Source organism: Delphinapterus leucas, chromosome 7 (genome assembly GCF_059928025.1).
Source record: "Delphinapterus leucas isolate spDelLeu-1000000601 "Yukka" chromosome 7, BTC_Dleu_Yukka2, whole genome shotgun sequence".
Classification (NCBI taxonomy): domain Eukaryota; kingdom Metazoa; phylum Chordata; class Mammalia; order Artiodactyla; family Monodontidae; genus Delphinapterus; species Delphinapterus leucas.
This window is the reverse complement of record NC_143135.1, coordinates 15,706,864-15,723,413: the sequence shown is the minus strand read 5'-3', so window position 1 is coordinate 15,723,413 and position 16,550 is coordinate 15,706,864. Positions and strand designations below refer to the sequence as shown.

Genomic DNA, 16,550 nt, shown 5'->3' with positions numbered 1-16,550 from the left:
GCGCACTGGAGATGCAGGGGCAGCCCCTGTTTCCCCCCTTCCCCCCTCTGCTGCTTGCCTGCTGTGCAAGCAGGTCCTCTGGGATGAGGGGGGTGGCGCTCCAGCCCCTCGCAGGCCACGCACCCCTCTTTGTGCAGGAGCCCTAGCCAGCCACCTGTTGTTAATCTAGCCCTGGTAATCCATTCTGTACTGTGTCAGCAGTTCAAAAGGGCACTGTTAGTATTTTTTGCCGACTTCAATTAACGTGAGATTTCAGAGGCCCCTCCGATCACATTTCATCTGTCACAAGTCAGGAACAAAATAGACAGGTTCCAGTTGAGAGGAGGAAGGAGAAGGAGTTTATTGCAAACAACAACCAAACAGACAGTTTGGGCCGTGCCCAGCCAAGGGTGCGCCGGGCGCGCGCAGCGGCATCAGTGCTCCATTTGGCCCCGTGCCTGGGCCCCTACGTCCTCTTCTCATCAACAGTCCTCCCCTCCCCCAAAGATGTAAGTGCAATAACTTACTTTAAAAGGCAAGAACGTTTCTTTTAATATTTTTGCTATAATGTAGTTACATGGTGGTATAGGCAGTAAAACTTTATGGAACCGACCTCATTTTTTTATACATTTTTCTGAAGTTTTAATGTCTTTTTCATATATATTTTTAATATTCCACCCCAGGCCATCAAGCTAAAAGAAAAGTTGCATTTATACAGGGTTACGTTATCTTACAAGGAGAACAGTCAGTATTGATTGAGGTTCATGTTCCTTCCAGCACTCAGCTCTCTTTTCAACCACTGCACACCAAACAGACTATTAGACATTGAAAACTGTCCTTCAAAATCAGTAGTATAAAGGCCTAGCTCTATGTATGTACGTGAAGGGGAAGAAGGGGCGGGGCAAGGGCAGGTAATGTTTTGTTCACTGGAACACCTTCCCCTCCCTCCAGCATCCTCAGGGAAGTCACGTGGGCTCCCAGTGACTTTGAGAAGTTGGGTGTTTGTTGTCTTCCCGTTTTTCTCTTTCATGATCACGGATTATTACCCTGGGGGCCTGTTTGCCAGCCATCCTCACTCCCGCTAGGCCTGTTTGCTTTTGCACCTGACAGGCCATCACGCAGACCCAAAGCCCCAGAGCGTCCAGCCCTGAGACGGAATGGCTGCGGAAGCGGGATTTGTGGTGGTTTTTCCTGGAAGAGTTCCTCTTGTCCACCCAGCGGGAATGAGGGCGGAGGGGACACTGTCACTGGGCCCAGCGTGGCTGCAGCCATGGGCGCTGGGAACCCACCTCACGATTGCTACCCCACCCCCTTGCAGTGTCTTTGAACTAACTTGGCCACCATGCTTCCCCAAGCTGGAGGCATGGTGGTGAGAGCTGAGAATCAAGTATAGTTGAACGAATTCAAGGAAAGTTCCAAAGCCCATGTCTTCCAACTGCCGTTGAAGACTTGGGGACAAGCCTCTCTGTGTGTCCCCGGAGCCCTCTCCTCCCACGCCCTGGGAGCAATGAGGGCACCTGAGGGTGCTAGCAGCAGCTTAGCAGTGTCAAGCCTTGGCTGCCGAGACTGGTTCCCAGCAGGGATCAGATGCTGGCAGTGTGGGAAGGCTGCCCGTAGGCCTGCCAGCCGCCCATCACTTCCGGCTTGCGTGGCCGTCTCTGTTGAGATCTTAGGCAAATAGCAAAGAAAACCCCACCTCTTTTAGCTTACTGGCTTAGCAGTGACCCCCAGAGAGGGTCCACTCTCCCCTGCACCTGCCTTCATGAAACCTCACTCCTGAGGAGCCGCCCAAGCTTGCTTAGTCATCACGGGAGAGGCTGCAGGGGCACCTCCCACCCCAGCAGCTGACAAGGCAGAAGGCCTGGGCCCAGCCTCCTGACCAGGGGAGCTCTGCGCAGCACCGGCCATCAGAGCCCCTCGCTCAGCTCTGCCTCAGGTGAAACACGGCTCAGGGTGGTCACGTCCCCCCCTGGGGGCCCGGGTCATCTCCACTGTGAAGGGATTGGGCTAACTAGAGGGTTTCTAATCCCTCCCCACTGGGCGATTCTGGGATTCTCGGAGTGTCAGGCAGGCCCTTGAGGGTTGGGACAGGGTGAGGACAGGCCTGGGGCTGGGAAGCTACCTGTGGGGAGATGCACAGGGACATTTTACACCAACATTTTAATCCTAGATACTTGACTGTGTTGGTGGGACAGACAGCCAGAGACACACAGCCTTCTTCTATCGGAAGCTTTTTCTTCTCAAGCTTTGGGTTGCCTGGCTTAGGTCTGGCCCAGGCGGAAAGCAGACACATAGAGGAATTGATGGCCTGGGGTCCCTTCCAGAAGATTCCACTTAGGGCCCTCCTTCTCCCTTCCCTCCTCCTCTGCGGCTATCCTAGTTCTTTCTCTCTGTCTGATTCTCTCCCAGGGGAGAACATACCCCTGGTGAAAGTTCCTCTCATGTCCTTCCCAGCCAGTAGGGCATTTAAGGAGGAGCTGGGGGACTGTCTCCAGCCCAAGGCCATTTCTTCCTTCCTCTTTCTAGATTCTGGGAGTTTGAGTTGTTTCCGCCAACCTCAGAACTGGAAAAGGCTTCCTAAGAGTCAGTCCAAGATCCTCAAATGTAGGAAACACTAAGCCAAGCCTCCAAGAACATTTAATTCAATATCCAAGACCCTTTTCACTTCTAGAAGGTCAACTTTAGAGCTACGGTTCACGAAGAGGTCTGACTCTTGTTAAGGGAAGTCAAAGCCAGTTCCTTCCCCAGTCTTGTTTCTGGAGCACATGAGAACGTGAGACAGAGGTGGAGACCACGATGTCCCCGAAAAGCTACGCAGCTCAAGGGGGAGGGTCTCACTCCTCCCTGCCCACCACCCAAGAGGCTGTCCTGTGTCCAGGCCTCTGGGCCTGGTGGACCTGGCCCTCCTCACTGACAGAATCGGGGTAGAAAGGAGAAAAGGCAGGCCCTTCTCCCCAGGGGCTACCTGCCAGGGGGATTCCCAGGGCTCTGAAAGGCCTGCTTTGGAGGACAGGTACCCTGTGCCCCGAGCTTAGGTGACGGCTGGGCCCTGGAGCCTAAACTCAAGTCGCAGGCCTCGTATCAGGCAGAGGTGGCACCCCTGCAGAAGGAGGCCCCTCCCTGCAGGCAGGGAAATCTGCTTCCAGAGAGCACCCTGACCTCTGTGTCTGGAACAGAGCAAGTGACCCAGAGGAGCTCAGCCCCACGAGCCCTTCCGGAGGCCAGGGCGAGGGGCTGGGGTCTCCCATCCCCTAGGGCAGAAGTGCAAGGGCAGGCGCTCTCTGCTCTATGCCCAGAGGAACACAGAGCCTCCGCCTGAGTGGAAGGCTCTGGGCAGGGGTGGCGCTGGAGACTGCTGAGGGCCACCTAAGACTGTGTAGGGGCTGGCCTGCCGCTTGGAGCCTGAGTGAGCGTGCACTCATCCTCTGGCAGATCCTGCGGCTCTTGGTCCTCTGCCACCGTGCCCGCCGGCTTAGCTGGTGTGCTGAGGTGTAAGTCCTTCCACACCAGGACACTGCTCAGCAACCCCAGTGAGTGACCAGAATGGGACATGGGGGGGACAAGCACCTCCAGATCCCCCTGGAGGGGCTTGAATGGATGGAGAAAAAGCTACCCGGACCTGCCCACTGTCGCCGTCATTCTGCCTGCAGCGGGATGTCAGGTGGCCAGAGAGCGGACCTGTGTGCATGAGCCCCTGACCCCCACTCCCCTGGACATCTCCCTGCAGCCCTCCCTGCTCCTAGAAGCTTTCTTCCAGCTTCATGGGTACCGTGGGTGGTCTGCATCCTCCCTTGCACTGTTCACCCACATCCAGGGTCTCGGGGTGCGAGGGCGGCTGTGCATCCTCCGGGGCCAGGGTTGCTGGGTGGCAGCAGGATCCTTCAGCTCCAGCTCGTCTCTCTCTCTGCCCAATCCCACCGGGTGTGCCCAGCACAGGGGACAGCAGGACGGGGACTCCTCGCCATCCAGGGTGAAGGCAAGGCGGGTGCCTTGGGTCCAGGAGGTGGGATTCCGTGGGCTTTTAGGGAGAGAAAAGGAGATGGGAAGGCCGAGGCCGACTCTGCAGGGCAGCCTGTTCTTCAGACACAGTCATTGGCCTGGTGACCAAGGGACCACACAGCAGAGGGAAGGACGGACATGACTGCACTGTGGCCACTGCTGGGTCTGCATGGGAGTCTATCCTCGACTCAACGGTCAAACCGGGCAGGGCAGAGGAGCAGGAGTGGGGAGAAAGGGTCTTCAGCTTATAATGGATGCAAAGCTGCAAAACTCGGCCGCCTGGCTTCCTCCACTGCCTCTGGCCGGGAGCGGGGGCTCGGCCTCAGTGTCTGCTGCCCCCTCCCTCCCAACAGTCCATGGGGCCTCAGACTTGGAGTGGCGGAAAGTGCTGAGGGCCAGGCCCCCGGCCCCGGGCCAGGCTCCTAAGAGGAAAGTCGAATGGGGGGCTGGGGGCCTGGGAAGCATGGGCGTGGCCTGTGCCCCGAGATGGGGGAGGGCATGGGGATGGGACGGGGGTGCTCTGTCATGTGGCCCAGGAGATGGCCGCGCTGTGCTCCTTGGCCTTCATGCGGAGGGCCGCGATGCTCGACGTCTTGCGGTCTGGCTCACCGTTGAGCTCGTAGCCGTTGAGGCCCGGGTTGAGGCCCGCGGCTCCAAACAGGCTGCCCATGTGCGTCTGGCCCACGTGGCTGCCAGCCCCAGAGACACCCAGGAAGTCGGTGACGCCGCTGGCCCCAGAGCCGGGGGGGTGAGCGTGAGGGGACATGCAGGCGGGCACAGGGTCACAGGGGACCACGCATGCTGGCACTGGTGAGGCAGCCCCGTTGTTGCTGATCCAGGACGGGTTCTGAATCTGGGGAGAGGGGAGGCAGAGATGTCACAGGCTGTCGGGGGCTGGGGTGCGGGGAGTACATCGGGGCTTTCCCCTCCCCCACGGATGACCTCTTCTCACTTACGAGCCCACCCTGATGATGAAACCATTCTGGAGCGTTTACTTGGGAGCCTCTCAAAACCTTTATGGCCATCTAGCCCCTTAGGAGCCTTTGGCTTTTAGGCTCTGGCTCCTCTGTTCCCAGGGCCAGGCGAGCGAGCGGCAGATAGCGGTTCCGTTTTAAAGACTGAACTTGAAATTTCATCAAGCGTCTAGTGAAAGGACCATCCTGGGGACACAGCTCACCAGCTGAGGGCAGCCCGCAACTTTAGAGACAGATGCAGACTTTGTCTCTGCATCCGTGGACCGCTAGGGTCAGCAAGTGTCTCACTCATCTCTGGCTCTTCCCCAGGCCTGGCAGGCCCTTGAGACTTGATAGACGGGAGCTGACGTGAACCCAGAGAGCTCTGGCACTGGGAACATGGGCTGTGGGCTTGCAGGCTGTGGTGTGGAGGGGATGGGGTGGACAGCGGGGGCCTAAATTCTCTCAAAAGTTAAGGGCAGTGGTGGAGCTTCCAGGGGCTCAAGCCCTTGAGGCTTCAGAAGTAACTTCCTGGACTGAAAGGGCTGCCTCAGGAGGTGGTGAGGGGAGGGATGGAGCCGGGCTGGAGGTGGGGTGAGGTGGGGGGGCGCATGGAAGGTGTTCAGGCAGCGGGTGGGGTTGACCTGGACATGTTGTCTTCTATCTGTGCAGCTGTAATCCCTTCCCTCCCCAGCTTCCACCTCTGGACCCATTTTCCTCTCAGCGTTTATGGGGAGATAGAACTGGGGACTCAGCCAAAATTACATCCCTCCAAGTGTCCAGGCTGCCTGACTTTACTCATACTACTTCTCGTCCCTTTGCATCCCACTGAGGATTCAAATGCCCCAGGACGAGGGAATGACTGACAGCCATGGAGGAATATGCTCTGGTGGGGATGGGAGGAGATGGGACAGACTCCTGGGAGAGCCGTGAACACGTAAAACAACCTTTCTGAAACTGGATAAGTCACAAAGCACTTTTGCACAATCTAATTCAGACCTTCGAACAACCTCGTGAAAGAGTTGAGCCAGATGCTTTTATAAAGCCCGATTCACAGGTGAAGAAACCAAGGCTCAGAGAGCTTGTGACTTGCCTGTAGTGAGAAAGCTCTGGAGCTGGGAAGACTAAGGATTCCATGTTCATTCCCCTATCCTAGGAAACACTCTGAGTGGCTCCCGGGGGCCTGGAGGACCCCCTGGCCTTCAGCAAAGCTTCCTCGGTTCTGATGCTCATAGCGCAAGTGGCCAAAGTGGCAGAAGAAAAAGCCACTCTCACCACCCCGGCCTTCCTTCCCTAAAGTCCAGCCAAGGCTGGGTCAACACTTACGTCGGACAGAAGGAGCTCTGGGCCTCCCACATTCTGGAGAAACGCACACGCCCGGAATGGGCCCCGAGTCCTCTTTCTGGGGAAGGTGCCCCTTCTCAGAGCATGAGGGGCTGGGGGCCAGAGCCGGCGGCTGGAGGCAGGCGCTTACCTGGGCATAGTTCTCCGCTCGGGTGAGGAGGGGCAGCTCATAGGCCGTGGAGAAGTGGGTTCGAACCTGCTGCATCTGCCCAAAACGCTCCCTCTTCCTCCACTTGGCCCTCCGGTTCTGGAACCAGACCTGCAGGACAGAGCAGTTGTCACCGGGGTCAGGCCAGGAGCTGGAGGCCCCGCCTTCGGGCAGTGCCAGCCTTTCCCTTGAGTCTCACCAGTTGCAGTGTAGGGTCGAGGCCATGGGGCTACAGGCAATGTGTCCGCCTCGGCCTTTATCCTCAAGAGTTTACAATCTAGAATGATAGTCGTTGAGAGCCTGGAAGGCACTTTATTCCAGTTTATCATGTGGGCCTGATCTTGGGCCAGTAGCTTCATTTTTCTAAGCTTCAGAACCTAAAGCAGGCAAGTGTCACACACACAAAACACACGCCACTAGTCATCTTAGCTGTCATCTAACCAACCCCAGCATGGGGGGCGGCCTGATCCACTGGGGCCACAGACTCCTGGGGAGAATCTGATAAGAGCTGTGAGCGCTCACCCAGAAAATCATTCTCTTGGACGATCGCACACATGTGGTTTGCCATCATTTTCCAAAAGGTCTGGGCTTCCTGGGACCTCTCCGCCCAGGTTCAGGATTCCCACTTCCTGAATCCTCTGTGCAGGCTTTTGTCGGAAAGAGTCTCCCGGCTCAGAACACCCTGGGTTAAAGATTCTCTGGGGGACAGGGGTTCCATCGGGCTCCAGAGGCAGTCAGGGACCGCTTTGCGGAGGGAAGGCTGAGGCTGGGCTCCGAGTGCTGGCTGGAGGGACGGAAGTCCAGGCCGAGTTTAGAAACAGCAGGGCACGCTCAGGAGACCTCGGGAGGCCACGCTGCCAGCTGGGGGAGTGATGGGGGGGAAAGGACCATGGAGGTGGGAGCCAGATTGTGGGGGGCCTCAAATGCCAGGTGGAGGGGGTCGCCATGGCGCCTCGAAGAGAGGCAGCTGCTGCAAAATCTCAGGCTGAAGAGTAGCCTGGTGCCGAGGAGGAGAGGAGGCCCACCTGTCACTGAGCATGGGGGTGGGGTATTGGCGTGACCTGACCAGGTACTGGATGGGGAGGGCGGGCTCCGAGTCGGGTGTGTGAGCCAGGGTCTCTGGCCGTGGGGGTGGAGGTGGGGTGGGTCCTTTTCCTTTTGCAGGAGCAAAGTTTCTGGCAGGCTGAGAACTTTCCTAAGGCTCACGGGCAGGAGCTCGCCTTGGGATCTGTCACTCCTGCCAGTGACTTGGGATCTGGGGAGGGGGCGACGGGGACAGGGGAGGGTGGGAGAGGGGGAGTGAGCAGGGCTCAGCTTCCAAGCCAGGAAGGGCTTCAAGCTGAGTCGAGGGCAGGCCTCAGAGCTCCCTGGAGGGAGATTCCTGGCGGCTTGATGTGCACCTGCCCGCTGCTGACTGAGGTGCACGTGGGCACACCTCAAACAGCACACCGCCCCCGCCAGCAGTCTTGCCGAGAGCATGGAGCTTCCTCGGACGAGGGGGAGGGAGCTGGGCCTGAGGCCTGGACGGATTCACCATGCGGCAGCATAGAGGCTGCTCGGCCCACGGGTGCCCACTGGGGTGCCTGGCATAACCACTGGCCTCAGTTTCTGCATCTGGAAAATGGGGCCAATATCTGTGCTGACCTCTTCCCAGGGGTGGTGCCTCCGAGACCAGCAGGTGAGCTAGATGGGAAATGCTGTCACAGAGTTTTTAGAGTACTTCACACTTGTTTATCTTATAGCTCCTGACCTTCCTTGCTGTCTTTTGCTAGAAGAAAGAGGTCAGAAAAGAAAGGGGGTGTGTGTGGCCCATGTTAGTGTGCGGAGGGTGGGGGTGAGGAGGGAGGGTGAGGCTGCAGCTCGTCCCAGTACACAGGCATGAGTGTCACATACACACACAGAGCGCTGCTGGCATCTCTTTCAGCGTCACTCTGTTTCCTGTCTTGACTCTGGTGTAGGAGAGGCGCTCTCCTGGGTCCCCCACCCCCACCCCCGGAGCCGGCCCTCTCTTGGGCTGGAGTCTCAGCCGCTGCCCCACAGCCTCCCGGGGCTTCCTGTCATCCTGGGGCTCCTGGGGTCCGGGCCCAGGCCGCCCACTGGGAGCCAAGGGCAGATCGGGTCTCCTCTGTGCGCCGCTGAAACGGGATCCCCCTTTATCGGTGGTCTGGAATGGGGGACTGGGGGCAGGATGAGAGAATGAATCAGAGGCGCTTGTTTTCATTTCATGTTTAATTTCCTGCAGGCTTAGCTCAGTCTTTCCGCTCCTTCCTCAGCCCCCCAGGGTTCTCTGAGGGGGAGGCCAGCGGGAGGGGAGAAGCCCACGGGAGGCATCTAGATATATGACTGCTTTCTTTCTTTGAGGCCAGGGAGAAGGCTAGAAAAAGGTGACGTGTCCGCCACTGGGGGGTTGCTGTTGAGTCTCTGTGGACTCGGTCCCGTGGTGGGATCCAGAGTTGCTGGTGGAGGCGACACGCAGGCGCGGCCTGGGCTGGGAGGGACACGGATGGGGAAGGAGGCAGCCCAGTGTCCTGCACGGGGGGCCTGGGGTTGAGGGGAGGAGCAGAGTTGGGGGAGACGGAGTACGTGGTGGTGGCTGGAGGTGAGCGCGGGGGAAGAGGCGGGGGAGAGGGGAGACCTGGGTTCTCTGGGAAGATAGATGAGCCCGGGGGAGAGGCAGCTGAGAGAGCACTGTCTTGGGGAGGGAGTGGAAGAGGGTCAGGCTGAGGGATTTATTTGAGGGCTAAAGATGGAGATCGTGGGAGGCGGCACAGCTGCGTGGAGCAGGCCGATGGGAGAAGAGCTGCCCACCTCCACTCCCTCCTCTGGGTCTTTCCTCCCTGGGCCTTACGCTGCATACAAGGCTGGAGGTTTTCTGCCCAGATGAGGCTTAAGCTAAGTCAGCCTCCTGGTCTTCGGCCTCCTCACACCTAAATTGGGTGGTGGCAGGGGTATCCTCGCAGTCCCCTTCTGTGCTCACATCCAAGGGTCCTGAGACTCAGAGCATCCTTCCATTTCTGACCCTTGGAGCCTGGGGCTCTGACAGCTGCCCCCTTAGGCGCTCTGTGCCTCAGGCTCTGTGGCCCTAGGCCTGTCTCCACTGTGCAACCCCAGAAGGAAGGGGGACTGCAAGGTCCCAGCCTTCCGTTCTTCATGTCTCGGCCCAGGACCACCCTGCTCCCGGCCCACCCCAGCCCGGGCCCGCTCAGCACAGGCCTCTCCCCGAGGAACCAACCATCTTGGCAGGGTCCTTGCTAACCGCAGCCCATGTTGGGCCAGGGCGGGGTGGCCCGGCGCAGGGGGGCCTCTGTCTTATTTTCTTCAGACACCAGCTGCGGAGACTGGAGTCCCAGACAGCAGGGAGAGGCCCCTGCAGCCCCCTGGAGCGGGGCCAAGCCCCGGGCTTCTTCCCAGGAAAGGTCCATCTCGGGGGCCCCATCACCCCCTCCCTGTCCCCACTTCCACTCCACACCAGGCACCTGGCTTCCCACCAGCTGAGTACGGGCCCTAAACAAACTCAGCGGAGGCAAGCAGGGAGATCCATCCCCACATCCCCCATCCCTGGGGCACTGCCAGGCTCAACCCAGAGGTCTGACATACATGACAGTCCCACCCACCCTGCTGCCTTTATACAAAGAAAAGTCTCAGAACAACCTGGCATGTGTCCTGCTACGGCAAACTAAAGTAAAAGAAGCACTGGGCTGGAACTCAGGGTCCCACATTCTATTCTCAGCACTGCCACTGAATCACCTTTCCTGAGTCACCTGATCACAGGTGATCGCTTCCTGCCTCTGGGCCTCTTCTTCCTTGATATCAAATGAGAGGACCAGGTGATCCTTTCCAGCACTAGCATTCTATACTTCTATGGCCCTTCCCTTAGATGATAAGATATGCACACATTAGAGTTTCCCTTTCTGCCTTGGCTGCCAGGAAGCTCAGGGTTGAAATTTGTGCTCAGTGGCAAATATGATCCTTAGTCTAGATCTTTGACATAAACACCTTCCCATTTCATGACTTTGTTCTTGTTCTTAGATGAAAATAATAAACCTTTAATTGTAAGCTGCCCCAGCTCCTTTTTGGAAGTAGGCATAAATGTGTGTGTGTGTTTGTGTGTGAGTGTGTGTCTGTGTGTGTGTATGCAGGGAGAGCGCTCCATTTTAGCACTCCATTGTGGTGCCTGAAAAATGTAAAACGTACCCCAGTGTCATTTCCATGTGTTGTACTAGAAGGACCATCCTTCTTTTGATACTAAGTGAATTTTACTTCTTGGCACTCCTGTCCATTTGTTAGGGACACACACGTGCGCACACATGTGCACACATGTGTACTGAACAGAAAATGAGCGGTTTGCTTCACACAAACACAGCATCTACAGGAATGCCCCATAACAGCCACCCCCTCTCCACCTACTCCTTTAGCTCCTCCCAAATCCATTGGCTGAGCCGAGGCCAGATGCTGTGGTTCCTGTCCAGACTCTTGAGGCACCAGGAAGTCGCATGACTCAGGTGGGACAATGGGTGTGAGAAGGTTTCTGGAATCACAGTGCGGGCCTCAGCTGCCCTGCCTTTCTTCCCCAAACACTTACTGTGAACTGGAGAGGAATAAACCGGGAAGCTTATTTTTGGGAATTTACAGATAAACGACCTGACTGTTCAGAATCCCCTCGGGTTCCTGCTGTTTCTGGATGGCTGTGTATTCACTAACAACTACCAGTCCCTTTTCACATTAGCCGTTTTATTTTATTTTACTCTATTTTATTATTATTATTTTTAATTTTTGGCTGTGCCGCATGGCATGTGGGATCTTAGTTCCGCAACCAGGGATCTAACCCGAGCCCCCTGCAGTGGAAGCGTGGAGTCTTAACCACTGGACCAGCAGGGAAGTCCCCCACATTAGCCATTTTAGATGAAAACGTTTCTGGACCATATTACAAATGCCTCTGCCTTTTTAAACAGAGCATGGTTGAGACTGATGAACCTTTTATTGATGCCTTAGAAACACTGCTGAAGATTCTCTAGTGAACGAATGCAACAGAAGGCGCCCTTGGGGTCTGTGAAGTAACAGGGCTTTTTGTCCTGGCGCTGAAAAGACCTGAGCAGAGCTGTGCTGAGCTGATCTGAACTGTGCTGCTTGTTTTAAAAAAACTCCTCTTTGCTCTGAAGCTGTTGATTTCCACAGGCCACAGGAGGGGGAAAATAGCTATCTGCCAACACCTGATTTGCTGTTTCTAACGTGCTCTGGGTTGGAAAGGCAGGCTGAACATGACGTTTATTCTGTGTTATGCTGAAGCTCAAGCTTTAGTGCATGGATCTTGTCGCCTGTGTCTGGGGTACTTAGAGGACTTTGATTCCTTTCTGGTTCTTTCTCTGCTGTAATTTCATGCAGGGAGGGAAGACACACCTCTCTGGTCAAAGGAGGTCAGTTGGTCCACGTATGTTTATTTTTTGCCTTTGTTGCTCTGAGTTCGGCCTTCTCTAATTGGTAGGAATACAATGTTGACCAACAGACAGTACCTGTCCTCAAGGAGCTCATATTCCAGTGAGAGGAGACAAACAGATAAAATATTTTAAGCCACATAAATTCTATAAAAAAGATAAAATAGGACAATGTGGTAGAAGTTGACCTGGTTTGCTTGTGTTGTTTTGTGTTAATTTGGATTAAGTTGTGTTGGGTTGGGTTGAGCTGTGTTAGGCTTTGTTGTGTTGTGCTGGTTTTGGTGGGTTCTGTTACTGTGTTGAGCTGTGTCATGTTGTGTTGGGTTGTGTTGAGCTGTGTTGGGTTAGGTTATGTTGTGTTGTGTCGGCCTCTGTTGGGTTGCATTGAGCTCTGTTGGGCTGTGTTGGGTTGAGCTGTGTTGGTTTAGGTTGTGCTGTGTTGTGTGGGGCTGTGCTGGGTTGTACTGTGTTGAGCTGTGTTGAGTTCTGTTGAGTTGAGCTGTGTTGATCTGGGTTCTGCTGGCCTGTGTTGAGCTGTGTTGAGTTCTGTTGAGTTGAGCTGTGTTGATTTGGGTTATGCTGGGTTGTGTTGAGCTGTGTTGAGTTCTGTTGAGTTGAGCTGTGTTGATCTGGGCTCTGCTGGCCTGTATTGAGCTGTGCTGGTTTAGGTTGTGCTGTGTTGTGTTGATCTGGGTTCTGCTGGCCTGTGTTGAGCTGTGTTGAGTTCTGTTGAGTTGAGCTGTGTTGATTTGGGTTATGCTGGGTTGTGTTGAGCTGTGTTGAGTTCTGTTGAGTTGAGCTGTGTTGATCTGGGCTCTGCTGGCCTGTGTTGAGCTCTGTCGGGTTGTGCTGGGTTGAGTGTTTTGGTGGTCGGGTGATGGTGGGGGCCCCTTCTTTAGCCATGGTGGTCGGGAAGACTTCTCAGAGGAGGCATACTGAGTTGGAACCTGAAAGATGGAGGACGAGGCAGCCATCCTAGGCAAAAAGAAGATCTGGGTTGTCTCTGTTTCTGCCCACTGGGCTGCTATGGATGTATTTAAATTCGTCCTGTTTCCTTTCTAAGAGATAGGCCTTCCAGAGCAGAGACCAGTCACCATCTCCTTCATGAAAGGGCCTGGACTCCCACACCACGTAGAACTCAGAAGTACAGCTTACAGGCTTCCTGCCTGTCCACTGGGAGCTTCGCCCCAGCTCCAACCAGAGCAAGAGGCCAGTGAAGTGAGTAAAAGCCGACTTGCTCTGGTTGGAGCCGGGGCGTGAGGGGTGGGCTCCTTGCACCGAGGTGAAGAAAGCCCTGGCGTGACCGGGGACAGTCAGGCGGTCCCAGCTCCGGCCACCATCCCAAGGGCAGGCCCTGCTCTCCCGCGCCCTCCCAGGCGCCTTCACTGACCTGCACGCGGGCCTCGGTGAGGTCGGTCCTCATGGCCAGCTGCTCCCGTGCGTACACGTCGGGGTAGTGGGTCTTCTGGAAGACTTTCTCCAGCTCCTCCAGCTGGTAGCTGGTGAAGGTCGTTCGGTTCCGCCGCTTCTTGCCCTTGTTGCTCTCGGAGTCCGCCTTCTCCAGTGGGCTGGGGAGGTCGGCGCTGGCCCGGTCCTGGGGCCCCTTCACCCCAGCCTCCTTCACGCTGAGGTAGCTGCTGTCCATCCCCACGGTGTCAGAGTCGGGCGGCAACTCTGGCTCACCCAGGGAGCTCTCTTTGGCTGAGGGGGGAGGAAAGAAGGTCAAAAACCAGTGGCTGAACCAAGCATGAGAGGAGGGAGGGACCAGGGAGCCATCCCTTGCCTTTGCCCTCTCAGGGAAGTATTGGGTGCGAGGTCAGGAGGCCCAGGTTCTAACCCTGGCTTGCCATTAACATGCTGTGTGACCTTGGGTGAGTCTCTGAGCCTCTCTGTCCTCATCTCAGCATGGGCTCCTTTCCGCACCAATGTCCTGTGACTCTGGGTCAGCCAATCTGACCTCTATAACATTTAATCTCCACCCCACTGACCCTGGGCTCCTCCCTCTAGAAGGACTCCCTTTGCCAGCACTTCTTCGGGCGTCGAGGCTGCTGACTCAGTGCCTCGGACTCCCAGAGTGGGAAGGAAAACTCAGTCAGCAGCCATATCTGGCCCAACTGAGCTTGGAGTGAGGAGGAGAGGCCCCACCTTTCCTGGCCTGGTCCTGTTTGGGGTTCAGCAGGGGCTCTGGAGACTCTGCCCAAGAATCCAGCGCTGAGGGGTCCTGTCCCGGCGCCCTCCACACTGGTCTCACCTATTGTCCAAGTGGTGACCTGCCCCTCCAGGTGGGGGGCATGTTTACTAAGGAAGTGGGGCACCTCCCCCTGACACGCCCAGGATGCTGACACGGGGGACCCAGCAGACTTACACAGAGCTCACGGCCCAGGCCCACAGCCGCTTCTGTCTAACAGAACGGGGCTCTGCCCGCTGATTCCTGGACGCTCAGAGCTGCAAAGGACCAGTCAGCCCACAAGGGTCAAGGGTGGAGCGGGAAGTAGCTTGTCCAAGTCCAAAGAGCCCAGTTAGCACCCTGGGCACACACTCGTCTCAGGGCAGGGGTCAGAGCACAGGCTCTGGAACTGGCACCAGGGGTGTGAGTCCCAGCTGGGTGCTTTGGACAGTTCACCTAACCTCTTTATGCCTCAGTTTCCCCCTCTATAAAATGGGGATGCAGAATCCTGTAGGATCTTCCTCACAGGGTAGTTGTGGGATTAAAAAGGCTGACACATAAAGCACTCAGCGTGGTGCCGGCTAGGCAGCCTCCTGCCCGTATCATTATTTCCCCAGTTCTGGTCTAGACCTGTGAGCAGCAGAAGATTCTGGCCCTGGAGAAGTCCTCCAAGTGGGCAGGCCCTCCCTGGAGGCCCCAAGCGCAGGAGCGTGTGTGCATGCTGTGGGGAGGGCGCTGGACTGGTGTCTGGAGACAGGGGTGTGAGCACCTCTCTGAGCCAAATTCCATTGACTGTGACTCTTGTAGAGTGAAATAACATACAGGATTAATAAGACATGTGTGGGGAGCATTTGACAAAACCTTTCACACACGCAAGCTCTGATTATGACAAGGATTTGTGGTCAGTGTGAGCACCAACCACTCTGACCCTCAGTCTCCTCTTCTAGGAAGAGATCTGAGCAGTGGGCATTAAGTCAGGACGATCAATGCCTCTAGCCTGGGTCTCTTAACCCTGTCCAGGTCCTAGGGCCGAAGCTTCAGGTTCAGTCTCGCCCCTGGCTTTCTGTGTACACTGGGGGCTCTCTTACTGCTGGGGAAGCTGAGAGGGACGTTTTGCTCTCTGTCATTCTCACCTCCCTCTTCAAGGCACTGAGGAAATCGGGGTGGAGGTGAATGCCCAGAGTGGGCCTGGAAGCAGCTTTGGGAGGCTGTTCCTGAGGGCCACTGGCAGCGTCGATACCAGCAGGGTGGGGGCTGACCCTCAGGCATCACATATGACACCCATGTAAGCCCAGACACAGGCAGACCGCCACGGCTTTGGTGACAGCATCATGCAAGCTGCAGCTGGCAGCCGGGCCAAGAGCTTTCAGCAAAGATATTTATCTTCCTGGCAGACAAATAAGTTTTATGTTTTGGGTTTTTTTTTTTTAAGGAGAAGAAATCCCACCCAGCCTCACCAAAAATAAACATCTCTGTTATGCAACTTCCTGGAGGCTAGACTGCGGGGGGGGGGGCAGCCCCTGCCCCTTCTGCCCTAGCGCTGCTCCCCAGGCCCCATCCCATGACCCCGTAGACCCTTACCGTATCCTCTGGCCTTCAGCCTGGGATCGGGACCACCCCATACAACAGTAGGGGCTGGGCCATGCAGGGGAAACTCCATGCTATAAAAAGCAATTGTTGGTAGGGACCAAACTCCTCATGTCAAGTCAGGGGAAACTGAGGCCAGAGAGAGCGGGAAATGTGCCCTAATTAGCGACAGAGTGCAGCCTCTCAGCCCTTGGTTGGTCCTTTACTCCTACCCATGGTCTCACGGCCTTTCCTGGGGAGAGAGGTAGGACCAGAAGGAATCCAGGGGCCTCACATAACCAAGAGGCTTGGTCTGCGCATCCTGGGGTCAGAAGGACCAGCCCCAGAGGAGGAGAGAGTGTGGATGTGGACTCTGGGAGAAGCTCCCCAGCGTGGGCTGGTTCTAGGCTCAGCTCGGGGGGAGGCGGCAGAATGTCCAGTCTTCCAAGAAGAGGAGTAAGAATCCAGTTTCCCCCCGTCCAGCCACCCACTGAGAGGGAGCGAGTGGGTCAGGAGTGGGGAGACAGCATGGCATGTGCAAAGACCACCAGACCGAGAGATGGGAGATCTGTTCGCGGTCCTGGCTCTCCCAAAGTCTGCCTGAGACTTCAGAGGATGCCTTTTATGTCCCAGAGCCTCATCTGCACACGGGAGCAGGCACGCCCTGTCTGGTGTCACAGCTTTGGCCCGGTGGAGTAAGTAGCCCTCCTGCCTTAGGGACCAGTGGGACCTTCCCCTTGGGATCTGGAGTGGGGAGAAGAGGGGAGAGGATGGGGCCATGTCTGTCCAGGCAAATGTCAGCTCACTGGAAAGGCTTAGAGATGAAGGAATTCTGGCAAAACTGAGGTTTCTCTGGTCCTTGAAGAGGGAAGGAATCTTCCAAATCTCCATCTTGATTACTGATCATCTTGCTTTAAATTCTGAGGTTGGGTCCCTCATTTAGACAACAAAGGAAAATTCCC

At 56.3% G+C, this 16,550-nt stretch overlaps 1 protein-coding gene across 1 annotated transcript in view; it reads right to left on the bottom strand.

Annotated features, from left to right (window-relative positions):
- Positions 1-319: 319 nt before the first annotated feature.
- The window catches only part of ALX4 (ALX homeobox 4), a 44,000-nt gene continuing 27,769 nt past the window's right edge, over positions 320-16,550 (bottom strand). The window contains exons 2-4 of the mRNA XM_022592298.2: positions 13,246-13,556; positions 6,406-6,534; positions 320-4,831 (exon numbers count right to left, since the gene is read on the bottom strand). Of these exons, the coding sequence (XP_022448006.1) occupies positions 4,502-4,831; positions 6,406-6,534; positions 13,246-13,556 (770 nt within the window). The 3' untranslated portion in view covers positions 320-4,501. The remainder of the gene's footprint in view (positions 4,832-6,405; positions 6,535-13,245; positions 13,557-16,550) is intronic.